Source organism: Macaca fascicularis, chromosome 11 (genome assembly GCF_037993035.2).
Source record: "Macaca fascicularis isolate 582-1 chromosome 11, T2T-MFA8v1.1".
NCBI lineage: Eukaryota > Metazoa > Chordata > Mammalia > Primates > Cercopithecidae > Macaca > Macaca fascicularis.
In genome coordinates, this window is record NC_088385.1 from 46,893,975 (window position 1) to 46,915,254 (window position 21,280).

The following is a 21,280-nucleotide window of genomic DNA, read 5'->3' on the forward strand; positions in this document are numbered from 1 at the left end:
TAAGGACTGCTTTCACTTTAGCTGCTGAAGTCTTTCCTTGGGAGCAGCTGGGAGCAGATGAGGAGCAAATGGCATCATTGAAGCTGTGGAGTTGGCCTTCCATTTTCCAGGTCCACCTGACTGGCCCAAGAGATTCCTCCCTTGTCAATCCTCTCTACCCTGTTCATCATAGACCAGATCAGAACTTCTCTGAGATTCTAACTTGAACTTATCTCTTTACTCAGGATATCTAGATATGTATTGATGAATGACATTTTCTATTTAAATTTGTGTTTGTCCTAAAACATTCTTTTTATGTTGTTTTCATTTTAATATATTTTCTACTTATTTATATATCTTATTGTAAAATAAAAACATATCATTAGAGTTTTACATATCCTTTTGAATTATAAAGCTATTACTGTATATTTATACATCTTAGTGCATCTATACCTATACTTACGCAATGCATTTATCTAACATATTGGTAAGTAAAGAGTTCTTTGTTTCAAAGTAGGTTAATGTTTAAAACACATTTTGTTGTTAAGGGAAAGACAATTACAATATTTAATCACAATATTTGAGTTTCTTGAGGTATTAAGACTTCTGCAGTGATTAATGGAGGACAGATAAATGTGTGTATCCTCAGCTTATTTAGTTTTTAATCCTGGGGCTTTTAGTTCCTGGCTTTGCTGTTTGCACAGGGCGGCAAGAAGGCATGTTCTGGGTTTGGTACGAGCTGGATTTGGTCCAAGATAGAAGATGTCATAGGAGTAAGGCACTAAACTGGCTGAAAATGGATTTCATCTTTGGCAGGCTATGACATTTACCTTTGCTCTCTCGTCACCAAGTTTACCACACCTAGTCCCTGATGGCAGACAGTGGGATGAGTGGGTATAAAAACCAAAGTTACAGGGGCCCTTGTGGACTTGTCTCTCCAGAATGACTATGCTCCATTTCTAGGTCTCAAATCACAACCATGAAGTTGATATTATGGTACTTGGTTGTGGCTCTTTGGTGCTTCTGCAAAGGTAAGAAACTAATTTAAAGAATTCTTTCAAATGTGATGACCCCAAGTATATATTTGTTTAAATGTTTAGTGTTCTGTACATCAAACATTTTTCTTCCTAGCAATTTTTCTTAGACTACGTTTTAGAGTAGGATAAGAAAACTGGATTTCTCATCTTACTGTGTATTACCTCAGCTTTAACAATCCTGTCTTAAGGGTGTGGATACAAGCACACCTTGGAGATATCTCGAGTTTGCTTCTAGATTACTGTAATAAAGTGAATATTGTGATAAAGCAGGTCACACACAGTTTTTTTGCTTCCCAACATGTATAAAAGTTATGTTTACCCTCTACTGTAGACTAAGTGTACAATAGCATTATGTACAAAAAACAATGTATATATACCTCAGTTAAAAATCCTTTATTGCTAAGCAATGCTATGATCATTTGAGTTTTCACTGAGTTGTAGTCTTTTGGCTGGTGAAGGGTCTTGCCTTGATGTTGACTGCTGCTGAGTACCCAATGTGGTGGCTACTGAAGGTGGAGAGGGGGGAGCTGTGGCAATTTCTCAAAATAAGAAAGCTATGACATTTGCCACATTGATAGACTCTTCAATTCATGAAAGATTTCTCTGTAGCATGCAATGCTGCTTGACAACATTTTACCCACAGTAGAACTTCTTTCAAAGTTGCAGTCAGATTTCTTAAATCCTGCTACTGCTTTAGCATCTAACTTTGTCTAATATTCTAAATCCTTTGTTGTCATTTCAACTATGTTCACAGCATCTTCACCAGAAGTAGCTCTCAATTAAAGAAATCACTTTCCTTGCTCATTCACAAGGGGCAACTCATCATCTGTTCAAGTTTTCTCATGAGATTGCAGCAATTCGGTCACATCTTCAGGCTCCACTTTTAATTCTAGTTCTCTTGTTCTTTCTGCCACATCCACAGTTGCTTCTTCTACTGAAGTCTTGAACCCCTAAAAGTCAGCTTCTTCCAAATTATTTTAATGTTGATATTTTGGCTTCCTCTCATGAATCATGAATGTGCATCTAGAAAGGTGAATCCTTTCCAGAAGATTTTCAATTTACTTGGATTATATTCATCAGAGGGATCATTATTTAGGGCAAGCTATAACCTTAAGAAATGTATTTATTTCTTCAGTAAGAAGATGTGAAAGTCAAAATTACTCCTTTACCTGTCGGCTGCCGAATGGATGTTGTGTTAGCAGCCTGAAAACAACATTAATCTCTATGTACATCTCCATCAGAGCTCTTCAACTCTTTTTTTTTTTTTTTTTTTTTTTTTTTTTGAGACGGAGTCTCGCTGTGTCGCCCAGGCTGGAGTGCAGTGGCCGGATCTCAGCTCACTGCAAGCTCCGCCTCCCGGGTTCATGCCATTCTCCTGCCTCAGCCTCCCGAGTAGCTGGGACTACAGGCAGCTGCCACTGCACCCAGCTAATTTTTTTTTGTATTTTTAGTAGAGACGGGGTTTCACCATATTAGCCAGGATGGTCTCGATCTCCTGACCTCGTGATCCGCCCGTCTCGGCCTCCCAAAGTGCTGGGATTACAGGCTTGAGCCACCGCGCCCGGCCGGAGCTCTTCAACTCTTATCAATGAGCAGTAATATTTTGAAAGGCATCTTTTGTACTGAGCACTAGATCTCAGCAATGGGCTTAAAATATTCAATAAGTCCTGTTGTAAACAGACGTACTATCATCCAGGCTGAGTTATTTCATATATAGAGCATGGGCAGAATAGATTTAGCGTAATTCTTAAGGGACCTAGGACTTTCAGAATGGTCAATGACCAGTGGTTTTAACCTCAAGTCAGAAGATGCACTAGACCCTAAAAAAGAGAATCAGTCTGTCCTTTGGAGCTTGGAAACCAGGCATTGAGTTCTCCTCTCTAGCTACGAAAGTCCTAGATGGCATCTTCTGCCAATCAAAAACTGTTTTGTTTACAGTGAAAATCTATTGTTTGGTGCAGCCACCTTCATGAATTATCTTGGCTACATCTTCTGTTCTGAACTTGCTGCAGCTTCTCCATCAGCCCTTGCTACTTCACTTTGCACTTTCATCTTATGGAGACTGCTTGTTTCCTTAAATTTCATGAGCTAAACTCTGCTAACTTAAAACTTCTCTTCTGTAGCTCCCTCACCTCTCTCAGGCTTCAGAGAACTGAAAAGAGTTAAAGCCTTTTTTCTGGATTACGGTTTGGCTTAAGGGAATACTGTGGCTGGCTTGATATTTCCAGGCTACTCAAACTTTCTCCATATCAGAAATAAGACTGTTTTGCTTTCTTATCATTCATGTGTTCGCTGGAGTAGCACTTTTAATTTCCCTCAAGAATTTTTCTTTTGCATTCACAAATTGGCTGAGTGTTCAGCACAAGAGACTCAGCTTTCAGCCTGTCTTGGCTTTCCACGTGCCTTCCTCACTAAGCTTAATCATTTTGAACTTTTGATATTAAATGCAAGATCTGCCACTCTTCTTTTCATGTGAACACTTAGAGGCCATTGTAGGGTTATTAATTGGCCTAATTTCAATATTGTTGTGTCTCAGGGAAAAGGGAGGCCCAAAGAGAGGGAGAGAGATGGGGGCAATGACCTATTGGTAGAGAGGTCAGAACATAAGTCTATATTAAGTTTGCCATGTTATTGAGCATGGCTTGTGATGCCCGAAAACAATTACAGGAGCAACATCAAAAAATCACTGATCATAGATCACCATAACAGGTATAACAATAATAATAAATTGGAAATATTGGGAGAATTATGAAAATATGTTACAAAGACCTGAAGTGAGCACGTGCTGTTGGAGAAATGGTGTCAGCAGAGTTGCTAGTCACAGGGTTGCCACAAATCTTCAATTTGTAAAGCACACAATATATGTAAACATCAGTAAAGTAAAGCACAATAAAATGAAGGATGCTTTTAAATATATGTATACACATTTAGATATATTTGTTTAGCAACCGCCTAGAACTATTACTAAGAAGATCACGCAACATACATTCAGTGTTGTTTGTTACTGATTTTCATCACAGTTTATGCTTTGATGTTTCTATCTTGAATGCATATCCCTACTAAGACTAAAGACACAAACAGGTAATCATGTTTTTCACAAATCGAGAAATTATCACCAATTAAAAACAGGGTCATCATCAAAAACAACACTTTTAAACTAACGACTTGCCTGGATATTTTAGAAAGTTCATTAATTACTTTCACAAATTAAAGGTAAGATGTCATTCATTTTGAGAAAATTAAACATTAAGCAAAATGAAAAAGTGCCTAGAAACAAACGTTGTTCTGTTCCTGAAAAGGGCAGAAAAGATAACATTATCCAAACGTAAGGGGAAAAGTCTGCAAAGAGCAGGAGATTTTTTTCCATATCTAAACTTAAAAATCTATTCTCTAAATCTGAAAGTAGAACACAAAACATACATCTTACTTTTCTCTGAGATGCCAGAATATAGAGAACTGCAATTATTTGTTATAATTAAGATAAAATTTCTACGTTTAATCCAAGTCTCTGGGAAATTGATGAACCATTAGAAAATGATTACTTTGTGTAACAGTGATTTTCAAAATCTTACATAGTGCTTTGTTATATTCTTTTTTTCCTGTTGCATAAATGTGTTTCTTGTTTCCTAAGTAATGGAGCACAGAGCACATTCTTTTCTTTCTTTTTTTTTTTTTTTTTTTTTTTTTTGAGACAGAGTCTCGGTCTGTTGCCCAGGTTGGAGTGCAGTGGCATGATCTCAGCTCACTGCAAGCTCCGCCTCCCGGGCTCACGCCATTCTGCTGCCTCAGCCTCCCGAGTAGCTGGGACTACAGGCGCCGCCACCTCGCCCAGTTAAGTTTTTTGTATTTTTAGTAGAGACGGGGTTTCACCGTGTTTGTTCGCCAGGATGGTCTCGATTTCTTGACCTCGTGATTGCCTGCCTCGGCCTCCCAAAGTGCTGGGATTACAGGCCTGAGCCACCGTGCCCGGCCCGAGTACATTATTTTCAAAGCATTTATTATACGTCGTATCACCATAAACATAATTTTAAAAGTACTTGTTGTAAGTATATTAAATTTCCTGAAGAATTGGCTCATGTTTCTAAGGTAAATTCCTATATATCCATCCATTGTAGATCTGGAAAATGATTATGAGTATTTCAACGGGCTTTCCATAGACAGGCGACTTATCAACAAAATTCAAAGATTTTATGTATTTATTCAAGATGTCATTGTGGGAAATGAGAAACATACTTGGAAAAATGCTCTTTGCAGAAATCCTAGGTGCCTTATTTGAAATGAATTTTTGTTGCTGTTAGTCTGATTTATGTTTCATATACAGATTCTCATAGTTTTCAGCAGGTTATAGGATGATAAATCTTGGGGCCTGGAAGTTGCTGAAGGCAAATATTTAGTCAGTATCCATATAATCAATTGGAAGAAACATTTGCATTGTTTAATCAAGCATAACTATATAGAAAGAAAAAAATTTGAAAAACAATTTTTCTGGTTAAGTAGATAAAAACAGTTATAAGAGACATAGTTCAGGCGTGAATATGCATAATCTACTTTTATTTTTTTTTCCTCAGGCTATCCTATATTCTCATTAAAGTCCATATAATTGATTCTGTTCTTTTATTCTTGTTTCTTTTTCGTATAATTCACTGCTTATGAACACATTACCCAGAAAATGTTTAGGGGAAATAAAAGCATGTGAAATTTAGATCAGAAACCATACTTTAGATAAACAGCTGTAGTTGTGTGAAAAAGATATAAAGTACTGGCTAATATTAATTTGTGAACTTAATCTATTTGGTCATGCATATTTTCAAGTCTGAGTTGGCATTGAAAATTTTGATATCAAGTATGCTGGTAGGTCTGTGTTACATAGATCATTTCCTATTAAATAGAAAAGCTGCAAAATAGTAAATTACCATTAAAATATTACACTTACCAGATAAAAACAGTGGATTGCTTATATTGAATTTTAAGGAAGAATGAAAACAAAAAGAACATCTTTTTCATTGTCTTAAAATATGTTATAGAGAATTATAAAATGACTTGTTTTGTTTTTTTTTTTTCATTTAAAAATAGATGTGGAAGCCCTACTTTACCGACAAAAATCAGGTCAGTATCTTTCAGGAATTAATCTTTGCTTTGAAACATTATGCTGCATTGTGAGGTTGCTTTTGGAATCAGAAAATTAATGTGTGTCCTACACACTTGGTTTTGTGAATGAGCTCCCATGCCACCCTGTTTACTCCACGTGACTCTGAACTCCTTAAGGACAGATTTTGGTCTCTGCTGCTCACCCTGTATTCATAATGCCAAGAGCAGTGGCTGCAATGGAGTAGGTCCTCAGTACATCTTTGTTTTAAATGAATAAAATAAATTGGGATTATCAATATAAGATTTATTTTGCCTACAAGAATTTTCTACTTGAAAGTAACCAAATGCTTTGCAAGGTAAACTTTCTGAAATAAACCAAGGATGCCCTAACTTCTTACCAAAGAAGACGAGGAACTTCTGAAAATAGCTTAATCTTTTTTAAAGGCATGAAAATGCATGTCCATTATCATATTATATTCTATACAATGATGCCCTTGGAATCTACTGACTTGTGTAAACAGTTTGTCCCTGTTCCGGAGATTGTTTCTGAGTTTCTGTGTCTGCTTTTGATTTGCCTTTCTGTCCTCTCTTTTCTGTTCAACAACTAACTCTATATTCATAGGATCATCATGTCTACTTTTAGCAGTCAGTTCCAATTCTTACTCATTGTTTTCAGTCCACTGGGCTGAGAACACCATCGATCCAAGCTCATTAGCCTTGTACCTGTGGTAAGGATGTGCACTCTGAGTGAGGCCTCAAAAGATTTCTCCTGATGGGTACATTGAATAAGCAAGAATTTATCCGTGGGCTCGATGATATCTCTATTTGCCACAAGAGGATTTCGGGACAACTTCTTAACTGCAATCTACATTTCAGATAGTTAGAATTTTCCAGGTGTTTAACTTACACAGAGAATATTACTGTGCAGTTTTCTTTTGAAGCATTTATATTAAGTGTCTCCAAGCCACATCTATAAACCATTTCTTCTTAGCCTTTGGCTAGACATGTGTGTGTGCATTTGTTTGTGCAATACATAAGATTTGGTTTTGACAACAAATTTATGAGAACATATGGGAAATATCTTTTAAATGTGCTATTTACTGTTTGTCTTAATTTACCCCTTCATCTCTGGGATAGGTTTACTAACCATAAGTCCTGGATTATCCTGAATTGGATTTTAGTTCAAATTTCTAAAAGTTTATCTTAGTATCAGACCATGTGCCTTGACTCTTTATTTGAATAATGCAGTCAGTTTGGGTTTAGAAAATTTAAAGGTTATAGAGCATAGAGAAGCATTTAAAACAAACCACAATCCTGTAAATCTCCAAATAAAAATGTTACCGAAAACATCTTTGAAGTTTCTTTAATATGCCATCAACATGCAACTTTATGCAAAATTCGATTACCATTGTTAAGTGTTTTATTTCACAGAATTATTGAGAAAATTATTTTGGAAACCAATGACTTGATGTACTTAATACTAATATTTTTATATTTGTAAATCTTTAATAAGTGCATGTATATGTAAATTATACTTTTTGTCGTAAAGTACCCATTCTTATTGTGTTTTTGACTCAGCTGTACTTACAATAGCTTGACAAGGTTGTACATTTACATGCCATTTATTTAAGTATGGAGAAAGTTTACCTTGATTTACAATAATGACACTTAAATAATTTTTAAGTTGTGTATACGTAAATTTTAGTATTCAGCTATAAACTAGAAATTGTAGACATTTGATTCAGATTAAGTAATTGTAGTTTATTCAGTACCTTTGTCACATGAAAATATCTTTTAACTAAAACTTCTGCATTTTACCAAAAGAATAATTAGTCTTTTGAAGCACCTGTTCAGGCGTCTAAAAATTATTGAGTTTTGCTGCATTCTAATTTATGCATTTAGACTGGGCATGAGAGTGACTGGAAGATTAGCCCAGACTTTCTCCTTTATGGCAGTGTTCTGAAGATGCAGAAATGTACCATGGGCAATGGCTAATTACCGTATTTATGCCTGAGTATTAAATTCAATGAATATATCTCTTTGGGAGCACCTCCCAAAGACAAGAAATGACTATAATCAATATTCACTTTCTACTGGCAAATCTATCATTTAGAGACACCACTAATGACAGCAATTCTTCCTTTCTTTGTTCAGATGGTAAAATAGCAGCAAGCAGATCAGGTAAATTACTTTATTCTCTTTTCTTATACTGTTTATACTCAAAAGCAATAGAATGGTAGTGCTTTGCTTTGGACCTAGGGCGTATCTCCCCTGGAAAAATCCTTCAAATGCTTAAAATATAATCTCTCTTATTATTACAGACATGCTTTAATGTGTTTTTGTATAATCTGGGCCAGACATTTTAATCTTTGATCAATACTTTTAAAGGTGGTGAAATTTAGAATGGAAAATTGCTCTGGTTATTTGCTTAACCTAAAATATCTTAAACCTGTGATAGAAATGTGTATGCAAATTTAAGACTTTACTTTCCTATATTTTCATTGGCAGGACATGCTGTTGGTTTTCTCTTCCAAGATTGATTCCTTAGTGATCTGCTTTAAAATCAATCTAGTTTTCAGCAGTTTTACTAGATCCCATCAGGTGATTGAATATCACCATTATCCTTTACTGTTTTTTGTTTCTCTACCCACTGAAATGGAAAAATGAGCCATAGCAAATCAACAAGACTGCTTAATGAAGTTTCTCTGAAATCCAGCATTAAGATTATTGCTAATATCAACTTAGATTCAATTTTATTCTGATCTATTGTACACAGCAATCAAAATAGCCCAATATACTTTCCTGTGCTTTTCTTATAGGCATTTTACATCCCTACCTCATTCTACAACATAAATAAAATGTAATTTCAAAAAGTCTTCTTTGAGGGAAAATATAAACTGAGATTAAGCAGCAGCTCAGTTGAGTCAGGAAGACAGCAAGATTATTTTTCACAACTATGGACGAGACTCATTAAATTCCATCATAGTGATATAGTAAGAGTTTCTCTACAAAATCTGGTTGTTACTTTTGTAAATGGGGGTATACGAGTCTTCAGCATTCCTTTAGAAGCCCCCATTCACAAATGAGAGGGAGGTAAGGGTATGCTTGGGATTTTATAGTTCTATGAAAGTTCCTTAAAATTCTGAGGAATTGAATTTATTCTCATGTGTCTCAGAGAACTTCCAGGTCTGGGTATTATTTAGGAGGGACATGAGGTTCTCCAAGGCTAGAGCTGTCTTAAGTGAATAAAAATGGCAAGCAAGAAAGTCCCCATCAACCACTCAACCAGTCAACATAAAACTGGACAAACTGACCAGGCATGGTGGTTCAGGCCTGTAATCCCAGCACTTTGGGAGGCTGAGGCAGGCAGATCACGAGGTCAAGAGACTGAGACCATCCTGGCCAACATGGTGAAAGCCCGTCTCTTCCAAAGAAGAGAAAAATTAGCCGGGCATGGTGGTGGGGGCCTGTAGTCCCAGATACTCAGGAGGCTGAGGCAGGAGAATTGCTTGAACCCGGGTGGTAGAGCTTGCAGTGAGCCAAGATTGCGCCACTGCACTCCAGCCTGGCAACAAAGCAAGACCCCATCTCAAAAAGCAAACAAACAAACAACAAACAAACAAAAAAACTGGACAAACTTCAGGGCATTGTTATCCCTCAAACTCTTCATTTAATGAGATCAAGACTCCTACATTTGAGAAAAAGGATTATAGGTCAATACAGGGCTTCATGTTTTTTGATATCCACTGATTTTTACTGATGTCAGAAACATAATTCATTTGTTCCCATTACTTTAAAAATCTTCCTATCCACACAGCGGAATCATGTTCACCTCTCTTATCCAGCCCTTTCTCTCCATGAGGTAGGGATGAAGAAGCAGAATTATGTCTATTTTTATTTTCTACTCCATTCTATGGTTTAAAGTATAAGCTAAACCTTCCAAAATTTTGTGCAAAATGTATTCAAAATCTAATATGACTTTATTATGAAAATATAAACATTTTCATTTATCCTTAAGCTATAAAGTAAACATTTTATTTATCTTTGAGCATTGTATAAGCAATCTGTCTTTAAGCAAGATGAAGGCAGTGTACATTGCAGTTAAGAGCAAAGGATTTCTTGGCAGATTTTTCTAACCACGTGATCTTGGACAAATTATTCAGTCTCTTCTAAATATCTATTTTCTCATCTACAAATGAAGTAGTTTAATGGCACCTATCCCATAGAATTGAGGCTACTAAAGTGATAAGGTATATAAAGTACTGTTATACAGATGTTGTACATTTGAAAAACATACTGACCATAACTTCAGCAGCAAGTATTTCTGAGCAAGTTTTATATAATAAAAACAAAAGGGATAAAATAAAGTTAATAAAGTTAGTGAAGACAAATGTGGCACATTGAATATCTAGGATGCCAGGTCTACTCATGTCAACATTAGAATGAAGAAATACTGGTCTAATAAAATGAAGAATCTAATATGTCTCCGGGGTTGAGCTCAGGAGAGGTATGATGAGTATGGTGAACAAACACATCATGAATTAAATAAGTGAAATAAAATGCATCTAAACGAGTTTGATGCAGTAAGTTTGCTGAGACAAGTCAAATGTATTAAAGGACAGGGTTTATTCCAGTTGAATGCTGTGTGTAAGACACTGGACTAGGTACACTCACCTCACTTAACACTGTCATTTAATTAATACTTCTATTATGAAGTAGACATGATCTTATCCTTGTTTATGATGTACTCCCCATTTAGTAGATAAGAAAACTTTGTTTTAGAAATGTTAAATTGTCTATCCAAGGACAAGTCAAGAACACAAAACACAGCCAGGGGCAAAAGTACAAATGCAAGTGTGTAAATAATAAAAAAGTTACAAATAACAGGAACAAAGTAGCAAATAAAATGTGTAAGCTGGAATGATATTTCCTATGCAGAATTTTTAGATTCATTGGAAATCAATGCAAGAGCAGGGTTGCCTGTGCCCTATCCAAGAAGTAGCCCTGCTCCTTCTCTCTCTGGCTTGGTCACACTGGGAGAGACAGGCCAGCTTTCCTATCTCAGTCCACCTCTTTCTGCAAACTGACCACCCTCTGTTCATTCCTCACACCTTGGGCTTCAATTTTTTTTTTTTTTTTTTTTTTTTTGAGACGGAGTCTCGCTCTGTCGCCCAGGCTGGAGTGCAGTGGCGGGATCTCGGCTCACTGCAAGCTCCGCCTCCCGGGTTCACGCCATTCTCCTGCCTCAGCCTCCCGAGTAGCTGGGACTACAGGCGCCCACAACCGCGCCCGGCTAATTTTTTGTATTTTTAGTAGAGACGGGGTTTCACCGTGGTCTCGATCTCCTGACCTTGTGATCCGCCTGCCTCGGCCTCCCAAAGTGCTGGGATTACAGGCGTGAGCCACCGCGCCCGGCCTGGGCTTCAATTTTTGCAATGTGGTCTCACCTGGGGCAGAAGGTCTCAGGAAAGATGCCCATGAAGGTCCAAGTAGCAGGCTTGGAGCTGCAGCCCAGGGGACTTAGAATATTGTCCAGTAATGGGGAGGGGCAAGCACACCCTCTGAGTAGACAAAGGCTCTTCACCCTCGCCCTGTATTCTGTGTTCTCTAAGGAAGGCCATGACCCAGGAAGGCCACATGAAACTAACATAGATCAGAGCAGCAACCTCTGTTGCTAGGTCTAAGAGAGGTAGTGGCCAAGACCACACTGATTGCAAGAGGGTGAGCCCAGATGGGTTTGCTGAAAAGTGCATAATTTACACACAACTGAATACTTCTTTTCTTCCTTCTGCTTTGTCATCAAACTAAGATATTTATATATTAAAGTGCGGTTCTGAAACTACATGGCATCGAAGAAAGACAATGAGAGAGAGAGGGTAAAAGAGGAAAGGAAGAAGAGTATGTGGAAAACATGGGTTGATAGAGGGAAAGAGGAGACAATGAGAGGCAATGCTGTCTGTGGAGAAAGGTAGTGTAGTCATTGGAAGGTTACCTAATATAGGTAATAATATAAATAGACTATACATGATTTAAGCACTTGTATTCCTACAATAAAAAGTTTTATTATGGAATAAACATTAAAGCAGAATGTGATGCACATACAGGTTAAGGAGACTATCAAAACAGAAAGACATAGCCAAGCAGATGTAATCTATGACATACATGTTCTCAAGATTAACAAGTAGTTCTCAAGTGAATTTCATAGCAGCGTTAGCCATACAGTTCAATCTAAATTTATGGGGTAGTTGGGGTGGCCACCTGTGTCTGCTGATTGTCTTTAAAAGAAAAAAAATAAATTTCTTATATCTTATGACTGGAGGTAGGTTTGCAATTTGTAACCAGGCACCAGCTGAAGTTAGGCTCCTACCTCCCAGGAACCTAGGGGATGGGAAGTTATCTTCCTCTGTGATGACATGTCAAAGTGATGGTGCCAGGCCCTTGGGGAAACATTCTTGGGGTGCTTATCCAGTCTTTAAAAATATTTATATACATTTCAGAGAGGTAGAGAAATAAGTCACAAGTTTTCTTTTCTTTCTTTCTTTTCTTTTTTTTTTTTTTTTTGAGAGGGAGTCTCACTCTGTCGCCAGGTTGGGGTAGGGTGGTGCAATCTTGGCTCACTGCAAACTCCACCTCCTGGGTTCAAGCGATTCTCATGCCTCAGCCTCCCTGGTAGCTGGGACTACAGGCATGCACCACCACACCCAGCTAATTTTTGTATTTTTGGTAGAGACGGGGTTTCACCATGTTGGCCAGGCTGGTCTTGAATTCCTGACCTTGTGATCTGCCCGCCTCAGCCTCCCAAAGTGCTGGGATTACAGGCATAAGCCACCGTGCCTGGCTGAAAACACAAGTTTTCTAAAGTAAATAATCTAAGCAAAAGTGTGTAGGGAGAGAAATCTCATCTCCTATTTTGAATATGGAGAATTAAACTACTTAGTTTTACTTGCATTTGCTCTTACTTATTCTTCAAATTTTACTTACAAGTAATGTGCTTCATTCTCTTCTCTATTCATTGATCAAAATGTATGTCTTCCACAACTTTACAGGAATATCATCATTATTATGACATTAATTCTAAAGCATTTCAATTTTATTGTAAAGATTAAAAAAATAAAGGGAATGACGGAAAGCACATATGCATCATGTAAGACAGTATTTCTTCTCTTAAAAGTAATCTTGTTGGTGAATGTATTTACTAAATAAATATGAATTGGGTGTCCTCTGTAGTTCAGGCACTGCTCTCATCACCTGGGATACTTGAGTGAATTAAACAGGCAAAGAAACATTGAGTTTTTGCAGCTTAAAACCTGGAAGGATACAGTCAATAAACAAAAAACATTATAAGCAGTAAACATGTTATATTACAAGGTGATAAAATCTGTGGGATAAAATAGAGTAATATTAAATATAGTGGTAATTGGGAGTATAATGGTGGGGGTGGAGTTGCAGTTTTAACTGGTCAGAGTGTGCCTCATTGAGATGAAATTTAAGCTGAGACTTGAAAGAGGCTAACTCTACAATTAATTTATGAGTAAATGGTTACGTCTTTGCAGGAATACAGAAAAGAGAGTCAGATATGTTATCTTAATTTTGTCAGTTATAAGGAACAGTAGCCAAGGACAGAGTGGATTCAACATAGCAGATTATTTTGCTGGGCATCTAAGTTTATTTGCCTTGCTATCCATAAGGAAATATCTGAGGCTGGGTAATTTATGAAGAATGGGGGTTATTCATCTCCTGTATTTGAAGGCTGTATAAGAAGCATGGCACCAGCCTTTACTTCTGGTGAGGGTCTCTGGGTGCTTCCGCTCATGGCAACAGCCAAGGGCAGCTAGCCGGTGCACCATGAGAGAGCAAGAAAAAGAGAGAGAGAGATGAGGAATGACAGTTCTGTGGGAACTAACAGAGCAATAGCTCATTCATTACCAGGAGGACAACACCAAGCTATTCCTGAGGTGTTTGCCCACGTGACCCAAACACTTCCCAACAGGCCCTACCTCCGTCACAGGGATCAAATTTCAACATGGGTTGTGGGGAGACAAACTCCTAAACAATAGCAGTGGGAAGAGGTGGGATGCTGGAACTTGGGACTTATGAATGGGGAAGAAAGCAGATTGGGGAGTTTCTGCTCTGTCCAGGAGAAGAAGAGTCTCTCTAGCACACATCAATGATTGAATTTCCACAGCTCGATTCTCCTCTCTTTCTTAAGGTCTTAGAACCATGACAAAAAGACATGGATAGGTGGTATATGTTGTTCAAGTGCCACCAGAATAATAAGACTTGTATAAAATAAAAAAGTGGCTTTTCTTAGTGTCATAATCAGACCGCTTTTATAGTCTGTGCTAACAATGCTGTTTTCAAATAAAATCTTCTGTTATTTGCTGTAGGTGGCTTCTCTTATGGTAGTTCATCCTCTGGTGACTTGGACAGAAAAAAGCCACTCTTTAGCTTGGAATTTGGTTCTCCAGGAGAAGCTGAAGACAAGTCCAGACAACGTCAGGATGCTGGGAGTTCAAGGTCAGAAGACACCCCAGCAGGTACTGTTACAGAGAATACACTTACCTAGCAAGCATTTTTTTTTTTTTGATAATATGATAACCTTTGTTTTATTGAAGACGTAGCCTTAATAGAAATGTGAAGACCCTATAGGCACTAATGCTAGCTTCAAAGAGAGTGCTAAATTCTGTCTTTAGAGAATTCTGGCAAAGAGGTTTACAATAATTATTGTCCTGGTAATATTTATTTTGTATGCTATCTTTATATGTAGTATCTTAATTGTTATTATAATATATTTCAGCATATACATTAATAATTTAAAGTGCTTCCTGGACCCAAATGTAGTATAAGATCTCTCTATTCACATTTCTGTAATCTAACCACCATTCATTTCCTACATTAGGATTCTCTTTTTAAATTACACCCTTAATTTGCTAAACAATATTTTAAAGCAGTTTCTAAAAAGTTCATGGCCTGCAATTTTTTGGGGAGGAAAAATTTTTAGTGTCCTTACGTGAGGTATTTCATCTCTTGTTGTATAAAATTTTAAATGTCTTTAGGTGAGGTATTTCATCTCTTTCTGTGTTAGTTTATTCTCATGCTGCTATGAAGAAATATCCAAGACTGGGTAATTTATAAATAAAAGAGGTTTAATTGACTCACAATTCTGCACGGCTGAGGAGGCCTCAGGAAAGTTACAAGCATGGCAGAAGGGCAAACAAACACATCCTTCTTCACGTGGCAACAGGAGAGAGAAGAATGAGAGCTGAGTGAAGGGGCAAGCCCCTTATAAAACCATCAGATCTTGAGAACTTACTCGTTATCACAAGAATAGCATGGGGGAAACTGCACCCATGATTCAGTTACCTCCCACTTGGTCCCTCCCACCACATATGGGGATTATGGGAACTACAACTCAAGATGAGATCTGAGTGGCAACAGAGCCAAACCATATCACTTGTTTAACACATTTCTTCCCCCTGGCCAGTCCAAACTTTTTCTTTATTTTCCTGGTCCTGAAATCTGTTTGGTTTGTACCTCTACAAAAAAGAGAAAGAAGGAAGTCCAATGAAATAAATACTTTCAATGTTTTATATGAAAATTTAATATTTGAGTTCATGTAATGAAAAGGCAGTAACCGCTTTGGGTGTGGGGGTGTGGTTATGATACCTTTAGGCAGGACATAAAATTGTATATCTTTCCATGAGGTTGATACTATTTTATGCACATTCATTATGTAGTCTTCATTTAATAGTAAAATAAATTTTGTTTAAGGGAACTTTGTTTTAGAAGTGTTACTTTGTTTAACAGGCCAAGGGCACAGTCAGGGGTCAAGAGTATAAATGCAGGTATACACAAAATTAAAAGTTATAAATAAAAGAACAAAATAGTACATAAAATACTTTTTTTCCCTTCCTTGACAACAATATATTTATGACAACCTGGAAGGCAGGTTCCAATGTAGAATTTTCATGTTTATTGGAATTCAATAAGAGAATAAGTTTGGCTGTGCCCTAGGCAAGGTCCCTACAGCCTCTCTGTTTCTATCTCCTGCTTACTCCCATACTGAGAGGGATGCCCTAGTTTTACTATTTCAGTCCATCTTCTTCCACACACTGGCCATCCTCTGTCCATCCTTCAGACCTAGGGTTTCAATCAGTGTAATGTGGTCTCACCTGGAAAAGAAGGTCTTGGGAAAGATGCTCATGTAGGCCCAGATCGTGGGTTTGTCTGTAGCCCTAGGGACTTAGGACATGGTCCAGAAATGGGGTAGGGGATGACACAGACTCTAGGTAGGCATGTCTTCTTCACCCTCAGCCTGTAGCCTCTGCTCTCTGGGGAGCATCATGACCCAAGGAACGCCAGAGTGAGACTTGCATAGATCAGATTAGGAACTTCCAAAATGTTTGGATTAGATGATTAAGTCCCAGTGGTATATGTTGTTTCAAGTGCTGCTAGGATGATGGGATTTATACAAAATAAAATGTGGCTTTTCATAATGTCATAATCAAATGACTTTTATATTCTGTGCTGATAATGCTGTTTTCAAATAACATCTTCTGTCATTTGCTGTAGGTGGCTTTTTTTACAGTAGTTCATCCTCTGATGACTCAGACAGGAAAAAGCCACTCTTTAGCTTAGGACTTGGTGCTCCAGGAAAGGCTGAAGACAAGTTCAGAGACCGTCAGGATGCTGGAAGTTCAAAGTCAGAAGACACCCCACCAGGTACTGTTCCAGAAAAACATATGTACTTAGCAAGCAAGTACTCTTGATTTTCATTTTGGATAATCTGATACCCTATGTTTTATTGAAGACAAAGCCTGCATAGAAATAGTGGAAACCCTAAAGACACTATTTCCAGGGCCAATGAGAGTGATAAATTCTGTCTTTAGAGAATTGTAGTAAAAAAGTTTACATTAAATTAATTATGGTCCTGATAAAATTTATTTTTAATTCTATCTTTATATTTAGTATCTTTATTGTTATTATGACCAATTTCAGTATATAAATTAATTATTTAAAATGCTTCCTGGACCCAAATGTACTGTAGAATCTCTCCATTCACATTTCTATAATCTCATCACCATTCATTTTCTACACTAGGATTCTCTCTTACACACTTAGTTTACTAAATAGTAACATAAAGCTGAGTTTCTAAACAGTGTGTAGACTGCAATTTATTTTTATTTTTTTATTTTTTTAAAGAAAAATTTTAAGTATCTTTAGGTGAGACATTTAATCTCGTTTGACATATCTTTCCCTGCTGGCCTATTTAAACTTTCAATGTACTTGCCTCGTCTCTGAAATCTTTAGAGTTTATACCTCTACATGGGAAAGAAAGAGGTTCAGTGAAATAAACAACTTCAATATTTTATATGAAAAGTTGATATCTGAGTCCATGTAATAAAAAGGCAGAAAAAGCTTTGGGTGTAGGGGTGTGGTTGTAATATCTTTAGGCAGGACATAAAAAACTCTTTTCATGAGTTTGGCAATATTTTATCCTCATACGTTATGTAGTGTCCATTTAATGGTGAAATAAACTTTGTTTAAGGAAACTTTGTTTTAGAAATGTTAATTTGGTTAGCCAAGGACAGGCCAAGGGCACAGTCATGGTCAAGAGTATAAATGCAGGTATATACATAATTAAAAGTTACCAATAAAGAAACATAATAGGACATTAAATGTGTTGCTTTTTCTACCTTGACAAAAGTACACTTGTGACAACCTGGAAGGCAGGATCCAATGTAGGATTTTCGGGTTTATTGGAATTCAATGCAAGATCAATGTTGACTGTGCCCTAGCTGAGGTCCCCACAGTCATGCTCCTTCCGTCTCTGGCTTATTCGCATACTGGGAGGGACATCCCAGCTTTTCTATCTCAGTCCATCTCCTTCTGTGCACTAACCACTCCTTCCCCATCCCTCAGACCTAGGGGATCGTATTTGCAATGTGGTCTCACCTGGAGAAGAAGGTCTTAGGAAACATGCCCATGCATGCCCATGTAGCAAACTAGGGACTGCAGCCCTGCGGCCCTAAAATGTGATCCAGAAAGGGAGACTGGGATAGCACAGGCCCTGGGTAGGCATAATCCCTTCACTCTTGGCCTGTATTCTGTGCTCTCTGATGAGTGCCATGACCCCAGGAAGGCCAGAGGAAGATGTGGGTAGAATAGAACAAGAATCCCTGTTGCCTGAGAGCAAGAGAGCTACTATCCAAGGCTACCAATTGCAAATGGAGGAACCAGATGGGTTTGCATTAAGAGTTTATACTTTTGCTGTGACTGAATACTGCTTTGCTTCCTTCTGCTTTGCCAGCAAACTAAAATATTTATATATTAAGGGGCAGCTCTGAAACTACATGACATTGAAAAAGACAATGAGAAAGATGGTAAAAGAGAAAAAGAAGAAGAGTGTATAGTGAAGAAGGGTAGATAGAGGGAAAGAGGAGAGAAAGAGGTGAAATACTGTATATAGGAAGAGTAGTACAGGTAGCAGTGGTTGAAGGGTTAGGTAATTAAACAATAGTATATATTGGCTATTCATAATTTAAACATTGTTTTAGTCCTAAAACAAATGCCTACATGCACATTTTATAATTTCAAAATCTCTTAAATGTTGAATGCCTTTCCCTAATACTACATAATAGATTATTATTTTGACTATTCTCATAATCACAGACATATTTTATTTTTACTATTTGCTTTAGAAAAGTAGAGATACACTTGCTAGAAACTTGGAAAATGGCTAAGAATTCCAAGAGAGGTTGTTGGGGAAATGTCTTTAAAAATGGTCTCCTGCCCCCTTTGAAAACCTGTCCTGACAGGCATCTCACTAAAAAGATTGCAGACACACAGAAATATTTCTCTTTTATAAAACACGCAGATAAAACCCATTACATGTAAGTTATGAATATAAGAAATAACTAGTTCTCAAGTGGATTTGACAGCATCATTAGCCATAGGGTTCATCCTACATTTGCATGGTGGTTTGGGTAACCACCTGTGTTTGCTGATTGCTTTTAAAAGAAAAAAGAAGTTTCTTGTGTATTATGACCGGAGGTAGGTTTGTGATTTGTAGCCAAACACCAGTGGAAGTTAGGCTCCTACCTCCCAGGAATTTAGGATATAGGGAAGCATCTTCCTTCCTGAGTATATTTCAAAGTGTTGGCCCCCGCCCCTTGAAGAAACATTCTCAGGGTGTTTATTTAGTCTTTAAAAATGTCTATGTACATTTCAGAGAGCTAGAGAAAGTACTCACAAGTTTTCTTTAGGAAATGATCAAAGAAAAGGTATTTGTGGAGGGAGAAGTCTTTTTCCTTATTTTAATGCAGAATTAAGCCACTTATTTTATTTGTATTTGTGATTACATAGTCTTCAAGTGTTACTTACAAATCATTCACTTCATGTTTTTGTCTATTTGGTGACCAAAATTTATGTCTTCCACAACTCTACAGGAATATTACAGTTAAGATGTTAATAATTCTGAAATATTTAAATTTTATATAGAGATTTCAAAAAATATACAAATGGCATGATAGAAAGCTGCCCCTTAATATATAAATTAAGAAGTGGTCTTTGTTGGTGACTACATTTATTAAATAAATACTGAGTGCCCTCTATTGTTGACGTACTGGTCTGGACACCTGAAATCCCTCTCTCAATAGAACAGGCAAAGAAAACTTGAGTTTATGGAGCTTAAAATGTGGAAGAAGGATGCAGTCAATACTCCATAAGTATTAAAGACAGTGATAAAAGGTGTATCACAAGGGGATATATTTTACCTTGTATATTACAAGATGACAAATCTGTGGGATAAAATAGAATAATATAATGGTAACTGGGAGTGTAACAATGGAGTGAGGTTGCAATTTTAAGTTGTCAGAGTGTGCCTCATTGAGATGAAACTTGAGGTGGATAGTACAATTAATTCATGAGTAAGTGTTTACATGCTTTCTTCCTTGCAGAAATACAGAAAAGCAGCTATAATGAACAGTAGCCAAGGACAATGTGGATTCAACAAGGCAGAAAATTTTGATTGGGGGAAGTGGGATGCTGGAACTTGGAGCTTAGGAATGGGGAAGGAAGCAGACTGGGGAGTTTCTGCTCTGCCCAGGAGAAGAGTATCTAGTACACATCAATTATTGAATCTTCATAGCTCGATTCTCCTCGATTGAAGTTTCAGAAACATGACCAAAAGGTACAGATAAGGTGATTAAGTCAACCAGTGGTGTATGTTGTTCCAAGTGTTGTCAGGATAATGAGACCTACTGAAAATAAAATGTGGCTCTTCATGGTGTCATAATTAGACTACCTTTTTAGTCTGTGCTAGCAATGTAAATGTTTTTTTCTTCACTGTAGGTGGTTTTTTTTATGGTAGTCCATCCTCTGGTGACTCAGACAGAAAAAAGTCACTCTTTAGCTTTGAATTTGGTGCTACAGGAGAGGCTGAAGACAAGTCCAGAGAACGTCGGGATGCTGGGAATTCAAGGTCAGAAGACAGCCCAGCAGGTACTGTTCCAGAAAAAATATGTACCTAGCAAACAAGTGCTTTTGGTTGTCATTTTGGATAATCTGAGAATCTTTCTTTTGTTTGCAGCACATGGCTTTAATAGTCATAGCTACTCTAAAAGCACTGATTTCAGGGCCAATGAGAGTGATAAATTCTGTCTTTAGAGGATTTTGGTAAAGATGTATACATTAAATTAATTGTTCTCCTGATAATTATTTTCATATGTGCTCTTCATACTTGGTACTATTATTCTAATGATGAATTATTTTTCTGACATTTTTTACTGTATAAGTAATAAAAAATGATTCCTGGGCCCAAATGTAGAGTAGGTTCTCTCCACTCATGTTTCTATATCTAACCACAATTGATTTTCTATATCAAGATTCTCTACTGAACTTACATACCCGGTTTGCTGAGTGATATGATAAGGAAGAGTTCCTAAGCAGTTTGTGGCCTGCGATTTTGTTTTTTGGGGGAAAAAATTTAAATTTCTTTAGGTGAGTTGAGGTCTTGCTGGTTCAATACAATTTTTCCTACTGTTCTACTCACATTTTTACTATATTTGCCTGACCCCTGAAATCTCTATAGTTTGTACCTCTACAAAATGGGAAGGAAGCAGTCCCAGTGAGGAAAATAAGTTCTATATTTTACAATAAAAATTAGTAGTTTTGTC

The 21,280-nt window shown here is 37.2% G+C and overlaps 1 protein-coding gene across 1 annotated transcript in view; it reads left to right on the forward strand.

Moving 5' to 3' along the window:
* The first annotated feature begins 958 nt into the window (after positions 1–958).
* Positions 959–21,280, forward strand: part of MUC19 (mucin 19, oligomeric) — a 195,188-nt gene continuing 174,866 nt past the window's right edge. The window contains 6 exon segments of the mRNA XM_065525213.2: positions 959–1,010; positions 6,090–6,122; positions 8,259–8,285; positions 14,492–14,641; positions 16,677–16,826; positions 20,457–20,606. Of these exon segments, the coding sequence (XP_065381285.1) occupies positions 959–1,010; positions 6,090–6,122; positions 8,259–8,285; positions 14,492–14,641; positions 16,677–16,826; positions 20,457–20,606 (562 nt within the window).